Here is a 13649-nt window from a genome sequence, read left to right as displayed (position 1 = left end):
AACAACCACCTGACATGTTTTATTGTTTGACAGCATCCCGTTACCATGGTTACTCACCAACACATTTCTCAGCCGCAACATTAGGATGCAGCTCCGCCTCCTTTGCCTCATTTTTTTGTTAGCCCAATCACAGCTGCAGCCTGCAGGAACTGATGCTGTGATTGGTTGTCAGGGTGATGGTCGTTCAGACTTCGCCCGGTGACCGTCATTGGTCCAAAGAACGCTGATCACCTGAGCGCTTAAACACACCTGGATGTGTATCTCAGCACAGCCGGCACTTTAACCTTTGACCTTTGACCTGAGGCTTGGTTTGGTGCGTTTGTACGGTTCCTCCACTCACGCCTGTCTTCCTCTCGCTCTTTCAGAATCACCGATGGAAACGAATACCTGTTCCAAGCCAAAGACGAGGTGAGTTTGATTTTTGCTCAGATTTGTGGAAGCGCTCGCCTGTGTGGCGTTCCTGCTTAACTGCTTACGTGCCTCCGCAGGAGGAGATGAGTACCTGGATCCAGGCCATCCTGAACGCCGGCGCCGCAGACCGCTCTGACATCCAGGGCAGCAGCCCTGGCACGCCTGCCTCCGGGCGTGCTCACACGCTGCCGGCCACCGTCACGCTCACCACCGAGTCGAGCCCCGGAAAGCGCGAGAAGGACAAAGACAAAGACAAGGAGAAGCGCTTCAGCCTGTTCAGCAAGAAGAAGCAGTAGAGCGCGGCAGCGAGACGCTTTGGCGAAACCGCCCAGGTGCTCTGACGCACCCATCGCCACATTTACAGGTGCCTCATTTCTCATGGGCCGCCATCAGCCGGGGAGAACTGGAGGCCGCCTCAGAGCGCCGCCAGCTTCCTGAAGATCGACTTGGAGCGGGTGAAACCGCCGCCTCTCTGAGGCTGGCGAGCCTCAGTCCTCCCCGCTGAATGGTTCACCTTTAAAATCGGCCAATCCCAGAGACTGAGGCGGTGGAGACGAGGAGCAAAGGAGCGTTTCGCCAAAGCCCGCCGTCGCCTCGTTTTTGTGCGTTCTGCATTTTTGTTCGCGTGTCGGTCATTTGGCGGCGAGTCGGAGTGCCTGATGTAACGCCGCGTCATCGTTGGCGAATGAGGCCGCTGTCACCGTGTGCATTACCGGCCGTGACATCATCACTGCATCTCGCTCTTTCTTTGATGACATCATCAGGGACCACACGCTAATGTTCTGTTATTGTTTGTTTTTTATTCTCTGAAATTTGTTATTTTTCTATTTTTTGTCGTTTCCTCGTCACAGACGCCGTTTCCTGCCGCGGAGAAATTGGACCAACAGTGCATTTCATTCCAATAATTTCTGTTTTCGTTTCTCTGCAGCCATGTTGTTTTTGTCAGACAGCCCAATCGCCTTCAAGGAGGTGGTGATTTAGAAACGTCCACCTGCATGCTTCATCAGGCTCCGACCTGAGCGCGAAACTGCGACTTCCTCCTTTTGTATCTCTGGTCAGGTGGTGTTGGCGAGGGCGGAGGGAGCTCGCCGTCCCGCCGACGGGAGCGAGGTCTAGACTGGTGAAGGTTGCTTGCTCGTCATCGGCTCTTCGCACCACGCTGATTTCTGCTCTTTGATACCCGTGCTGCCCCGTCACTGTAGATCTATCGTAGCGAACATGTATGGAAGCCCCGCCGTCGTCCTGCACAATCAGAGCTGCACCAATAGGAATGAAGACGCTCGCCGATATTTAGCCGACCTTCGATCATTACAGCTTCTCATGTATGAACCTGCACCTGTAGACTTACAGCTCTCTGTCACATATGTGTGATGTCATTAAAGCTTTTAACCTTTACTCAGTAGCTTCCTGTTGTCTTTGCACGTGCTCAGTTAGAAACCCGCACAAACCCGAGGCCCCCCCTTCCCCATCTGTGTCTGCATGTGTCTGCCTCTGTGGTGTGTGTGTGTGTGGGGGGGGGGGAGGCTGGTCCCTGGTTTAATGCTGGGGGCGGTCCCTTTTTAAATCTCCAGGTCCACTGAAGTTTTCATTGGTTGTGGCCTGCAGGTGTTAGAGCAAACAGGTGAGTTACAGATATAGTTCCTGCCCAGTGATGACGCTCATTGGAGGGTTCAGGTAAATCTCGCCTAACGTGGCATGGATGCAGTGAGCTGCTCGTTAAAAACACTACAACCCCCAGCATGCACTGCGGCTGTACGCTGAATCAGACCGTACCTGCTCAGAGGCGGGAAGCTCGCGGAGGTGTCCGCGAGGGAAACCGGAAGCTGTGACCTTCAAAAGAAAACGGAGGATTGTGGGGAAAAAAATCGGATTAAGCGTGCAGAGAGCTCAGAGGTGTTTGTTCATCACGGAGAAAAACGGGGAAGAGCAGGTCACTACTCACTGCGCCTGCGTGCAGAAAACTGCGGACCTTAATCCTCAGCACACCTGTGAGTGCTAGTTCACACTGACTTTAGAGTACAGCTGTGTTTTCCTACAAACATTTAGATGTCTGTGCAGGTAAAGGTTTTTTCAGAAATAAAAGACTAAAAAATAAAAGTCTTTATGTTGTGAATAAACGTCAAATTCATAACTGGATGAAACTGAGATTTTTTTTAAAAGGTGCTGATGTGTGCACGCCTCCCTGTCGAGGGCTGCAGAACTGCTGCAGAATCTGAACCAGACTCCTGCATGAGCTGCAGTCACGTGATTGGACTCGCACCTGCAGATGCACATCGGCTGCATGCGCACGCTGCTGACCAAGTTTCAGGTGGTGACCTCCAGGTGACCTCAGACCAGACAAGGTTGTCCATAGTCTGGGAGCTGCTGGTTGGAGGACTGGTTGCTGTTGGGTCATTGCGTGTATTGAACCACATGAAGGCCGTCAGGAGAAACTAGCTTCCTTTTATTTTTGCTGAGCTGGAAAAACGCTTTCAGATTAGTCTGACTTCCTCTCAGCATCTGATGACGTCTGACTGTAAACGTCACAAAGACACATTACATATTTAAGCTATACTAAAGGTGAAGTGAATGAGGGCGTAAATAAATGAAAGGCTTTTAAAAGAGATGTAAGCCTCATCGTGAGATAAGAAGCTGAAGCATATGTGTGACGTCATGACCTCTCAGGCGTTATTTTTGTGTCTCTTAGTCACAAACGGAGAGAAGAGCTCGTGTTTGCGCCAATCCTGCGATGAATGAACGATAAATGCGATGCTATGTATCTGGTGCTTTTATTTTGAAGGTGACCGCGGGAAGCACGGGGTTTCACGGTTTCCGGCTTGATGCTTTCGGCGGTCCCGTTAGCGCTCCGTTCTCGGGTCGCGGTTTTTCACGGTTTTAGGGCTGCTGGTGACCGGTGCCCGAGCAGGAGCGCCGGTGCGGGCGGGTGTGGACGGTCGCGGGTAGATGTGCGCAGTAATCTGCGGATCGGCGCAGACGGCGGAGGATTTGCTGTGATTTAAATCTGCGCCTGACGGACGGAGGCCGGGAGGAGCCGCTAACGGTGACCCGGTCCGGTCTGTCTGCTGCGGGTCGGAATTAAAACGCCCACAAACAGCTCGAAGTTACATTTCCGGGAGTGTCTCTGAGGTCGGACATGGAAGCTGGAAACGTCAGGGTTTAGACCGCCGCCTTTTATTTAGTTAAAACACATAAACTCACTGTTAAATTTTCATCAGCTGAATTTGGTCTTTATGATTTTGAAATTCTGTGATTTTGTCTCAGGTCGTCTGAATTTAGCAAACATTGATTTTATCTCAGCAGCACTCAGTTTATTCACAGTCGTTCCGGTTTCCATCATCATAAAATCCACCTGAGCAAGTCTTCAGGTGAGCAGGTGTGTTCAGGTGTCGGTCAGAGGTTTCTGGCCCCGGCGCTGACTCCACTCGGGATTTTTACTGTGAAAAGCGCAGAAGAAGACCCTTACAACCTTCCTGCTGACACATTAGTGAGCGGTGCCAAAGCTGCCTCTGGAATCATGGGAAGTGTAGGCAAAGAGACTACAGGGATGGACGGCAGTTCCTGGCAACATTAGCGGCTCCAGCAGATACATTTCTCTGAGACGGTTTTTCTGTGGATGTTTGAGTTTGTGGGTTTGAGCAGACATGTCAGATAAAACAGCGCCGCGCTGCCAGCTGAGGCTGGAGTGGATCCACGGGTACCGGGGCCACCAGTGCCGAAACAACCTGTACTACACAGCTGGGAAAGATGTGGTGTACTTCGTGGCCGGGGTGGGCGTGGTCTTCAACACCAGAGAGCACACACAGAAGTTCTACCTGGGACACAACGATGACATTATCAGGTGAGGAGGAACCCTGTGACGGTGCTGGTGAACTCTGACGCCATGCAGGCGGGTTTTAGGATTTAAAGGTCGGTCCATCAGCCGCTGGATTCAACGTCCAGAGAATGTTCAGTTAGAACCTCGGATTCAGAAGACCGGTGTGGTTCTCACTCAGGTTGCAGAACAGCTCTTTACTTCTTGAGCAGTTTGTCCAGCTGATTTGACCGCATTCTGCAGGGTGTCCTATAAGGGGCGCTTCAGGAGTGCGGGGTATCGGGCCTGTTGGGTTCACCTCACGATTCTGGTCTCATTTCTGTCAGAGATGACAGAATTTGTAAGCGGATACAGATGATGAAGGACTTTGGCTTCGATGGTTTCTGGACCTCGTTTCGGTTCTCCCTCACTTGACCTCCTGCTCACAGAGGTCCTGGTCATCGGCTGGAGGAGGAGTTTAGGTTTCCCAGAGTATGTTAACAGTGAGGGCAGGGTGGAGCAGGAGGTCGACAGATGAATTGAAAGTGAAGCGATCTGTTTACTGCTAGATCTACGTACTTCTGCTCACCTGTGACCACAAGCTCCCTCTGAAGGTGTCTAGGCGCAGGCTCAGAGATGCTGTGAGGGTTCGGTGTTTCAGGTAGAGCTCAGAGTAGAGAGGAGTCTGACCTGGACCCTCCTGGGGAGGTGTGTCACCTGGAGGCCCCGTGGCAGATCCCCGGCATCTCGGCTGGTTTGGGAACATCTTGGTGTACCTCTGGAGGAGCTGGAAAGGGTTTCTGAAGCTAGTCTGAGGATGGAAATTGGACGTAAATACTTAGAATGGCATTCTCTCGAACATCCAGCAGGGGGCGACTCCTCTGGCCCAATTTATATATAGAAAAGGAGCTGATATGTGAGCTCCGTGAACACCTGAGAGACGGTTTCTGGTCTCAGGTTTTAGGCGTGACTGACGCAAACTGAAACTTGTTTTGTGAATTTTGCTCATTCTTGGTGATATAACGGAGGATTATGTGGGTCTGCTCGTGGGCTGACAGATGTTTGATGGTCTGTGCAGTCGGGTTCAGGATTGAAATAAAGATTAGAGTTAATTTACAAAAGAGAATCTGCCACAGTCCACGGCAAAGCTGCAGGTAGTGCCATCGTGTGAGTGTGGAAACTTTAATATCTCCAGAGTCCAGGAGAAAACTGTTGTGTCAGCTGTTGTGTTTACGTGCCCTGCAGCACTTTGTCAGTGTTCACTGGATCTGGAGCGACACGTCAAACCCGTGTGCTTAAATTCGTCCTGACTTCCTCCTGCTCAGCATTTTGTTTCAGCTTTAACACAGTTCAGAACTTCCTTTGGAATCTGTCTGTTTTTAGGTTTCCTTCAGTGTTTGTGATGCTCTGCAGACAGGGGGCGCTCACGCCCAGTTCAGCTGTTTTAATGGGACTCTCTGATTGGAGGACCTTTAAAAACAGAAAGCCACTGCATGTCTGTAACCATCACAAAAACCAGCATTAAGTGCTTACTTCCACCAGCCCTGAGGCGTGTTGGTGAACACACGTGTGTGCTGCTGCGTGTCCGCCCCCCTTCACAGATGGCCGGGTGGCCGCTGAACGATTAAAAGCTTCATCAGCAGCTGCCAGGTCAGCCCTAGTGATGAGGTCACAGTGTGGAGACAGGAAGTCGAGCTCAGCCGTCGGTCGCTGTGATCGGTGTCAGAACTGCTGACTTCTTCTTCTTCCTTTCTCAGTCTGGCCATGCATCCTGATAAGATCCAGGTGGCGACAGGTCAGGTGGGGAAGGACCCGTACATCTGTATCTGGGACACGTACGCCATGCAGACGGTGTCCATCCTGCGGGACGTGCACACCCACGGAGTGGCCTGTCTCGCCTTCGATGCTGATGGACAGGTAACGATGTTACCGACACTCTAACCACCCGTCTCAGATTAAAGTTTTAACAATTTAAAAAATAAAATCTTTGATTTTGAATTGAAACTTTATCAGCAGCAGCAGTTTTACAGCAGCTTTGTATGAGTCGCGCTTCAGAATAATCCTCCTGTGTCTGACACCCGCTGCTTTAGCTCCTCCTGCTGTAAGATAACTTTCCTGTCATTGGCTGCACCTCATCAACAGACACAAGCAAGTGGGCGGGGCTTTTGGCGCCTCTCTGTGACATCACACTGACCCAGTGTTGAGAGATTACTGCGAACACTGAGCTCGTCAGTAGGAGCTCTACGTTTAGTGTGAATGCGCGCGGCCAGAGCAGGAGATGTGACAGGAAGTGAGGCGAAGGCGAGTGGGTCACCTTTACGTTTCATCGTAAAGGTATCGTCCAATCACGTTCCCTCTTTGTTTCTGTTGCCATAGCGACTGGCCTCAGTTGGCCTGGATGCCAAGAACACGGTGTGCGTCTGGGACTGGAGAAGAGGACGTGTCCTCGCCACGGCCACCGGACACTCGGACAGAGTACGTGCCGGCGCACACGCGTTTACCTGCAGGCGTACCTGAGGAGTAACGCCGCTCTCGCTTTTCCCACAGATCTTCGACGTGTGCTGGGATCCGTTCCAGGCCGGCCGGCTGGTCAGCTGCGGAGTCAAGCACATCAAGGTGGGGCAGCACCTGGGTGGTCACATGACGGAGGGGTTCACAGGCAGCTGTGGGTGCTGGGATCAGCCGCACATCATCCCGCCTGCAGCGGACGATGTGCGGCTGAAAAGTACAGGAGACGTTTAAACCCGGTGATGATTTCGACCTCACACCTCTGTCACGTACAGAGCTGTGCAAAACTCTTGAGCTGCTCCTCACTCTGTGCAGCATCAGGTAATGTTCAGATGTTGACTCACAGGTGGGTGAGAGAAGGAAGACAGGACAAAGACATGCTGTGGAAGAGAGACAGATTAATAACAGGTATGATTCAGTGCAGAGAGGTCTGTAACACATAGTGAGTGAAGAAGAAACACCCAGTGCATCATGGGAATAACAGCAGCCTGCACCTGTTGCAGCGTCACTAAGGGAGGATTCAGGGTCACAGCTTGTTTGAGTTGTAAAAACTGATTCTTATTTTCCTGCGACAGATAAAGAAGTGTGGGGGCTCAAGACTTTTGCACGGTCCTGTATGGGGTTGAAATGGTCCTTCTACTGCTCGCCGTCGATAACCTACTCAGCACGCCAGCATGGCTGGCACCACTTCCTGTGCTAATCTGCGCCCTCTCTGTTTCCTGTGTGCGTAGTTTTGGACTCTGTGTGGCAACGCTCTGACTCCGAAGCGAGGGATTTTTGGGAAAACGGGCGACCTGCAGACCATCCTGTGCGTCTCTGCGGCCAAAGACGAGCTCACGTACTCCGGCGCTCTGAACGGGGACGTTTACGTGTGGCGAGGACTCACGCTGATGAGGACCGTACAGGCTGCACACGGGGTACACACACACACACACACAGCTTTACCTGTAAAACAGGTGGAGCTCGAGAGCAGCATCCACCCTGATGGAAACGCTTTCTCCTCCAGGTAACGCGAGGATCAAACATGGCCGACCTAACCCGAGCAGGTGATTAACCCACAGCTGCACCTGTGCTGGGAAGGGGCTGATTGGAAATGTGTTGTTCTTCTGCAGGCGGGGATCTTCAGCATGCACGCCTGTGAGGAAGGATTCGCCACCGGAGGGCGAGACGGCTGCATCAGACTGTGGGATGTGGACTTCAAACCCATCACAAAGATCGACCTGAGGGAGGCGGAGCAGGGCTACAAAGGTCTGATCTGGTCCCCTCTGTCACACCGGGGTCACTCAGGGGTCACACCGGGGTCCACCTGCTCAGGGTCGCCTCTGCTTTGGTTTTGTATTTGATCAACCACAGCGGCAAAAAAGTCGTCAGTGCTTCACAGAAAGTGAATCTACAGCAGGCTGAGTCTTACCTGCTGCTCACCTGGCTCTGGCAGAGACGCCGGATTCCCAAATCACATGTGATCACATTTATTATTAATAATAATAATAATAGTACATGTTATTTAAAAGCGCCTTTAAAACACCCAAGCACACAGGTACAGCAAATAAAACAGGCATAAAAACGTGAACTGTACACAATAATAAGCGTAGCAGATAAAAAGATCATGGATGATTTATATGGAGTAGGCGGTCTTAAATAGGTGGGGTGATGTCGAGGGGGAATTCCAGGGTCGAGACGAGAGGAAGGAACAGAAAGAGATGTATGCCTTACATGTATGGAGGAGTATTTAAAATGAATGGCAGATTTGACCGGGAGCAGTGAAGCTGCTTCAGGACAGGCGTGCTGTGATGTCCTCGTGACAACACGGGCAGCAGAGCTCTCGACACGTTGAAGCGTACTGATGGATTTTTGTGTTACAGTAGTCGATCTGAGACGCAGCAATGTGTTTGTTAAATGTGAGTTCTGTGATTGGTGGCCCCCGTCCCAGAGTTTCCTGTTTCCTGTCTCAGGTCTGTCGATCCGTAGCGTGTGCTGGAAGGCCGACCGCATCCTGGCCGGGACTCAGGACAGTGAAATCTTCGAGGTGATGGTCCGAGACCGGGACAAACCAGTTCTACTGATGCAGGGTCACAGCGAGGGCGAGCTGTGGGCGCTGGACGTGCACCCCAAACAGCCCGTCGCCGTCACCGGGAGTGACGACCGCTCCGTGAGGTCGGTCCAACTGCACCGCAGACCGCTCACGCCCTCCCGCTCACCTGGTGTCCTCCTAACCTGTTGCTCACCTGTGTCTCAGGCTCTGGAGCCTTCCTGACCACACTCTGCTGGCTCGCTGCAACATGGAGGAGTCCGTTCGAAGCGTTTCTTTCAACAATGACGGTTCTCAGCTCGCTCTGGGCATGAAGGATGGCTCGTTTACGGTGCTGCGTGTCAGGTGACCTCTCTTACCTGTCGATAAGATTATGTACAGGTGTGTTATCGCCTCAAATTAAACAGGAGCTTAAAGCCGATCTGTGACCAGCGAGCTCAGGGAAGCTGACGTCTGCGTTAACAAATGCTGACGTGGAAAACTGTTGGCGGCCTCGCGCTTCCTAAATCTCTGCGGTAACGGTCACAGGTAATGGACCCCACTGATCACCAGAGGTGGGACCAAGTCATTGTTTTGCAAGTCTCAAGTAAGTCTCAAGTCTTTATCCTCAAGTCTCAAGTCAAGTCTCAAGTAATGTCAGGCAAGTCAGAGTCGAGTCTCAAGTCACTGGTGTAAAAGTCCGAGTCAAGTCACAAGTCTGAAATTTTGAATTTCAAGTCCTTTCGAGTCTTTAAAAAAAAAAAGAAAAAATAATGTTGCAGTTATGCTAAATGTAAATATTAGACCATGTAATTTTAAAATCTGTGTTTTTCTCAACACATGACAAAATAGTGAACTTAGAAAATATACACAAATTGTGAAATTGCACCTCTTTAAAATGCAGCTCAATTAAACCTAGCTCCAAGAATAATTTTCACAGACAGTTCTGAGATAAGCTGCATGTTATTCTTGGATGCGGTTGTAGGACCGGCTTTAAAATCGCATGACAAAAATATCATACACATTAAAAAAAACTGTATCACCAACGTAGCCTGGACAACATTTGCTAGTTAGATGAAGTCAGCTATCTCATCTTAGCATATTTATATGCATATTTATAATCATACGGTTCTTGGAGTGAGTGCACACACTCATGAAGTTTAGTAACTTCAGGTCACTGCAACAAGCCCAGGTACAGTTTACCGACGGATGGGTGCAGGACCTTGAAATGCACCGTGTAGAACGAAAGACCATCGTACGTATCATAAGTTTACCAGTCTCACAAATTGTCGTCATAAATACACATTCGTTAACCGTTTATTAATAGGACCTTTGAGCTCAACGGTAATTAATTAGTAGTGGAAATAATTTCTGGTAGCATCACAGAAATGTAGCAGTGACGATAATACTGTATGCTGTAATCGTACTGGACAATTAGTGATACAAAAAACCTGTTTTATCCTGTGAATAAAAGTATATGTTTTTGTCAATGTACCATAATAACAGAAGCGAAACGCAATATTGTGTCAGGACAATTCACTATTTATGCACAATAAATAAAGGAGCATAGCGCGACAATTTCTGTTCAGCGCCAGACTTGCTTGTAACCTATATCACCAGTTATGTTGTGAAAATGACGTATTAACTACTAAAAAACACTGACCTTCGTGTAAATGCTTGGAGCAGACTAACCTGTGAGCTGGAGGGTTCTGGGACGTTATATTTGGTCTTTGAATGGCTGCGATCCAGGCCATCCGTCGCCTCTTTGTTACTTCGGAAACATGGTTCGAACAATTTCTCTTCAACGACGTAATCCGATAACAACTGATCTCTTTACCCGTCGGCTTCCCGTGGCTGTCATGCGACCGGCTATTGCAGTTAATAATACAACAGCTTCTTGACATTTTTGTGTTTCTTTTTATCGCTGTGGCGACCGTGGCTCAGGGGGTTGGGAAGCGTATCTGTAACCGGAAGGTCGCCGGTTCGATCCCCGGGCTCTCTGTTCTGGTCGTTGTGTCCTTGGGCAAGACACTTTACCCTACTTGCCTACTGGTGTTGGCCAGAGGGGCCGATGGCGTGATATGGCAGCCTCGCTTCTGTCAGTCTGCCCCCAGGGCAGCTGTGGCTACAACCGTAGCTGCCTCCACCAGTGTGTGAATGTGAGAGTGACTGAATAGTGGCATTGTAAAGTGCTTTGGGTGCCTTGAAAAGCGCTATATCAACCCACTCCATTATTATTATTATTGTGTGACTGATTTCAATTGAAAGCCTGCGTGCGCTAGTACCGCTTGCCACGAGTTCCCAGAATCCTTTGCGGTTTACCCCTGAATGACGTCACATTTTCAATCTCTATATAATATGCATGTTAAATTTTATATTTGGGGTGAAATATCAAGTCTTTTCAAGTAAACCGGTTCAAGTCCAATTCAAGTCCCAAGTCATTGGTGTAAAAGTCCAAGTCAAGTCACAAGTCTTAGAACATTTTTTCAAGTCAAGTCTAAAGTCATAAAATTAATGACTCGAGTCTGACTCGAGTCCAAGTCATGTGACTCGAGTCCACACCTCTGCTGATCACGATCGGGTGCTCTTTGTGATAAAGACCACTTCCTGCTATGTGACAGCGGTCTTTAAGCAGGTTAAACATAATTGGCGTGTGTTGCTGTGGTTCTTAGAAATGGGCGGGGTTAAAAGGCTAAGATGGTGGTTTACCATCCGTGCTCCGGTTAGTGAGGCCTGCTAATGCGTGTGTTTGTGCAGGGACATGACAGAGGTTGTGCACATCAAGGACAGGAAGGAAGTGATCCACGAGCTGAAGTTTTCTCCGGATGGTTCTTTCCTGGCGGTCGGGTCCAATGACGGGATGGTGGACGTGTATGCCGTCGCACAGCGCTACAAGAAGGTAGGCGAGTGCAGCCGCTCCGCCTCCTTCATCACCCACCTGGACTGGTCGGTCGACAGCCGCTTCCTGCAGACCAATGACGGTGCCGGGGAGCGGCTCTTCTACAGGATGCCAGGTACACAGGAACACCTGAGACTTGGTTTTGTCCTCCCGGTTTCCACACAGCTGTGGTCTTCAGGGGACAAAAATGTCCCCACTTCATTTTAGCGTGTTTTAAATTAGTATAAATTGTCAATCAGTTCAGCGTTACAGTTTGACTGAAGACATTAACACAAAATTTACCCAACATTTGACATTTTAGGGCCACCAGACCTTGTTTACATAAAGTACACTTTGTTTTTGAGCGAAAATAAAACGTGACAATAAAATATTTCATCCATCCATCCATCCATTCGCTTCCGCTTATCCTTTTTCAGGGTCGCGGGGGGCGCTGGAGCCTATCCCAGCTGTCATAGGGCGAGAGGCAGGGTACACCCTGGACAGGTCGCCAGTCTGTCGCAGGGCCAACACACAGGGACAAACAACCATTCACACTCACATTCACTCCTAGTGGCAATTTGGATTATCCAATTAACCTATCCCCACAAGCTGCATGTCTTTGGACGGTGGGAGGAAGCCGGAGTACCCGGAGGGAACCCACGCAAACACGGGGAGAACATGCAAACTCCACACAGAAAGACCCCGGCCTGATGTTGGAATTGAACTCAGGACCTTCTTGCTGTGCGGCAACAGTGCTAACCACCGTGCCTAAAATATTTAAGGGTTTAGATAATTTGAACTATTTCAGTGGTTCCCAAACTTTTTTTGCTGGCCCCCCTTTGTTTTACAAGAAAAATCCATCAAACATTTAGTGAACAATTAAGCAAATACAAGTAACCTGCAATAAATCACAGGTAGTAAGAAAATAAACGACTAACTCTTTTATGCTGCGTTCGCACCTACACGGGTACTTTTGAACACGCAGCTGTTTCGTCCACGTAAACGGCGTTTCGAATCACCGAAAACTGAGATTTTTTAAAACGTCTTTTTTGTGTTTCCGTGTGGACGAGGAATACAGAGTTGGTCACACAACATCAAAGGTATGTGCCTTTATTCACGTCACGCTGTGGCCATGTTATTGTTTACATGAGATGAACTGCAGAATGATAGAGACGAAATACTGTTAATCTGACTGTCTGCAGGTTTTACACGCAGTTACTGTCCCTCCATTAGAAAGGCAGAGGCGTCACGGTGTCATTATTTTACTGTAGTTGTTTTTCCTGTGTAATAATGTTCAACATTGCATCAATACATGTTTCAAAAAATGCCTCTCTGTGCAAAATGTGTTCAAAAACATAAACAGCTGTGGGATCCTGTTAGTCTGTGATTTGAACCGGGGAACAAATCGTGGCAGGATCAGCCTGATGTTATTTGTATCCTGCTGTAACTTTACTGTATAAAGAGCAAACATCTCCAACATGTCAGGAGCAGTTAGTCATCATACGAAGTGTTTAAAAAATCAAGTGTTTATTAAAATCAAGAATGTGGATTCTCACTGAACCTGAAAAGAGAGTATTAGCCAAAGGACTCAATCTTGCCATTTCTCCACAACAGTTGCCCATAGTGGACCTCATCACAGCCACAGAATCTGCCATACGGACTAATACATTATCACAGACAGAAGCAGAGCAAATCAGGATGAAAGTCTCAGCCACCCTCTCCAGTGCCAAAGTCCCTCCATCCAACCTCACAATACAGGAAAAGAAGGCCGTCGCTTCCCTGAGCAAAGACCACAACATCACTGTTTTACCAGCTGATAAGGGAAGATGCACCGTGGTCCTAAACACTACAGATTACCATACAAAGATCCCTACTCTCCTCGGGGACAACAATACCTACGAAGCCCTAAAGCGAGACCCCACAAGCAGCTACAAAAAGAAAGTTATAGCTTGCCTTCAAGACTTTGAAAAGGACAAAATTATTGACCGCCTCCCGTATCACCGCCTTTACCCAGGGGATGCCATACCCTGCATTTACGGACTTCCTAAGCTCCA

The 13649-nt window shown here is 49.3% G+C and overlaps 2 protein-coding genes across 5 annotated transcripts in view; both read left to right on the top strand.

Moving 5' to 3' along the window:
- Positions 1–1806, top strand: part of LOC309708325 (spectrin beta chain, non-erythrocytic 1-like) — a 30824-nt gene extending 29018 nt beyond the window's left edge. For both annotated transcript variants that reach the window (XM_082536266.1, XM_082536267.1), the window contains 2 exons: positions 366–408; positions 489–1806. In XM_082536266.1, the coding sequence (XP_082392392.1) occupies positions 366–408; positions 489–707 (262 nt within the window). In that variant the 3' untranslated portion in view covers positions 708–1806. The remainder of the gene's footprint in view (positions 1–365; positions 409–488) is intronic.
- Positions 1807–1996: 190 nt separating this feature from the next.
- The window catches only part of LOC309708267 (echinoderm microtubule-associated protein-like 6), a 41124-nt gene continuing 29471 nt past the window's right edge, over positions 1997–13649 (top strand). For all 3 annotated transcript variants that reach the window (XM_082536125.1, XM_082536124.1, XM_082536123.1), the window contains exons 1-10: positions 1997–2399; positions 2572–4249; positions 5959–6118; positions 6578–6676; positions 6749–6817; positions 7441–7626; positions 7822–7957; positions 8662–8863; positions 8946–9083; positions 11475–11731. In XM_082536125.1, the coding sequence (XP_082392251.1) occupies positions 4053–4249; positions 5959–6118; positions 6578–6676; positions 6749–6817; positions 7441–7626; positions 7822–7957; positions 8662–8863; positions 8946–9083; positions 11475–11731 (1444 nt within the window). In that variant the 5' untranslated portion in view covers positions 1997–2399; positions 2572–4052. The remainder of the gene's footprint in view (positions 2400–2571; positions 4250–5958; positions 6119–6577; positions 6677–6748; positions 6818–7440; positions 7627–7821; positions 7958–8661; positions 8864–8945; positions 9084–11474; positions 11732–13649) is intronic.

Source organism: Aulonocara stuartgranti, assembly GCF_965226115.1.
Source record: "Aulonocara stuartgranti genome assembly, chromosome: 6".
Taxonomy (NCBI): Eukaryota; Metazoa; Chordata; class Actinopteri; order Cichliformes; family Cichlidae; genus Aulonocara; species Aulonocara stuartgranti.
This window is presented reverse-complemented; position numbering and strand designations above follow the sequence as displayed.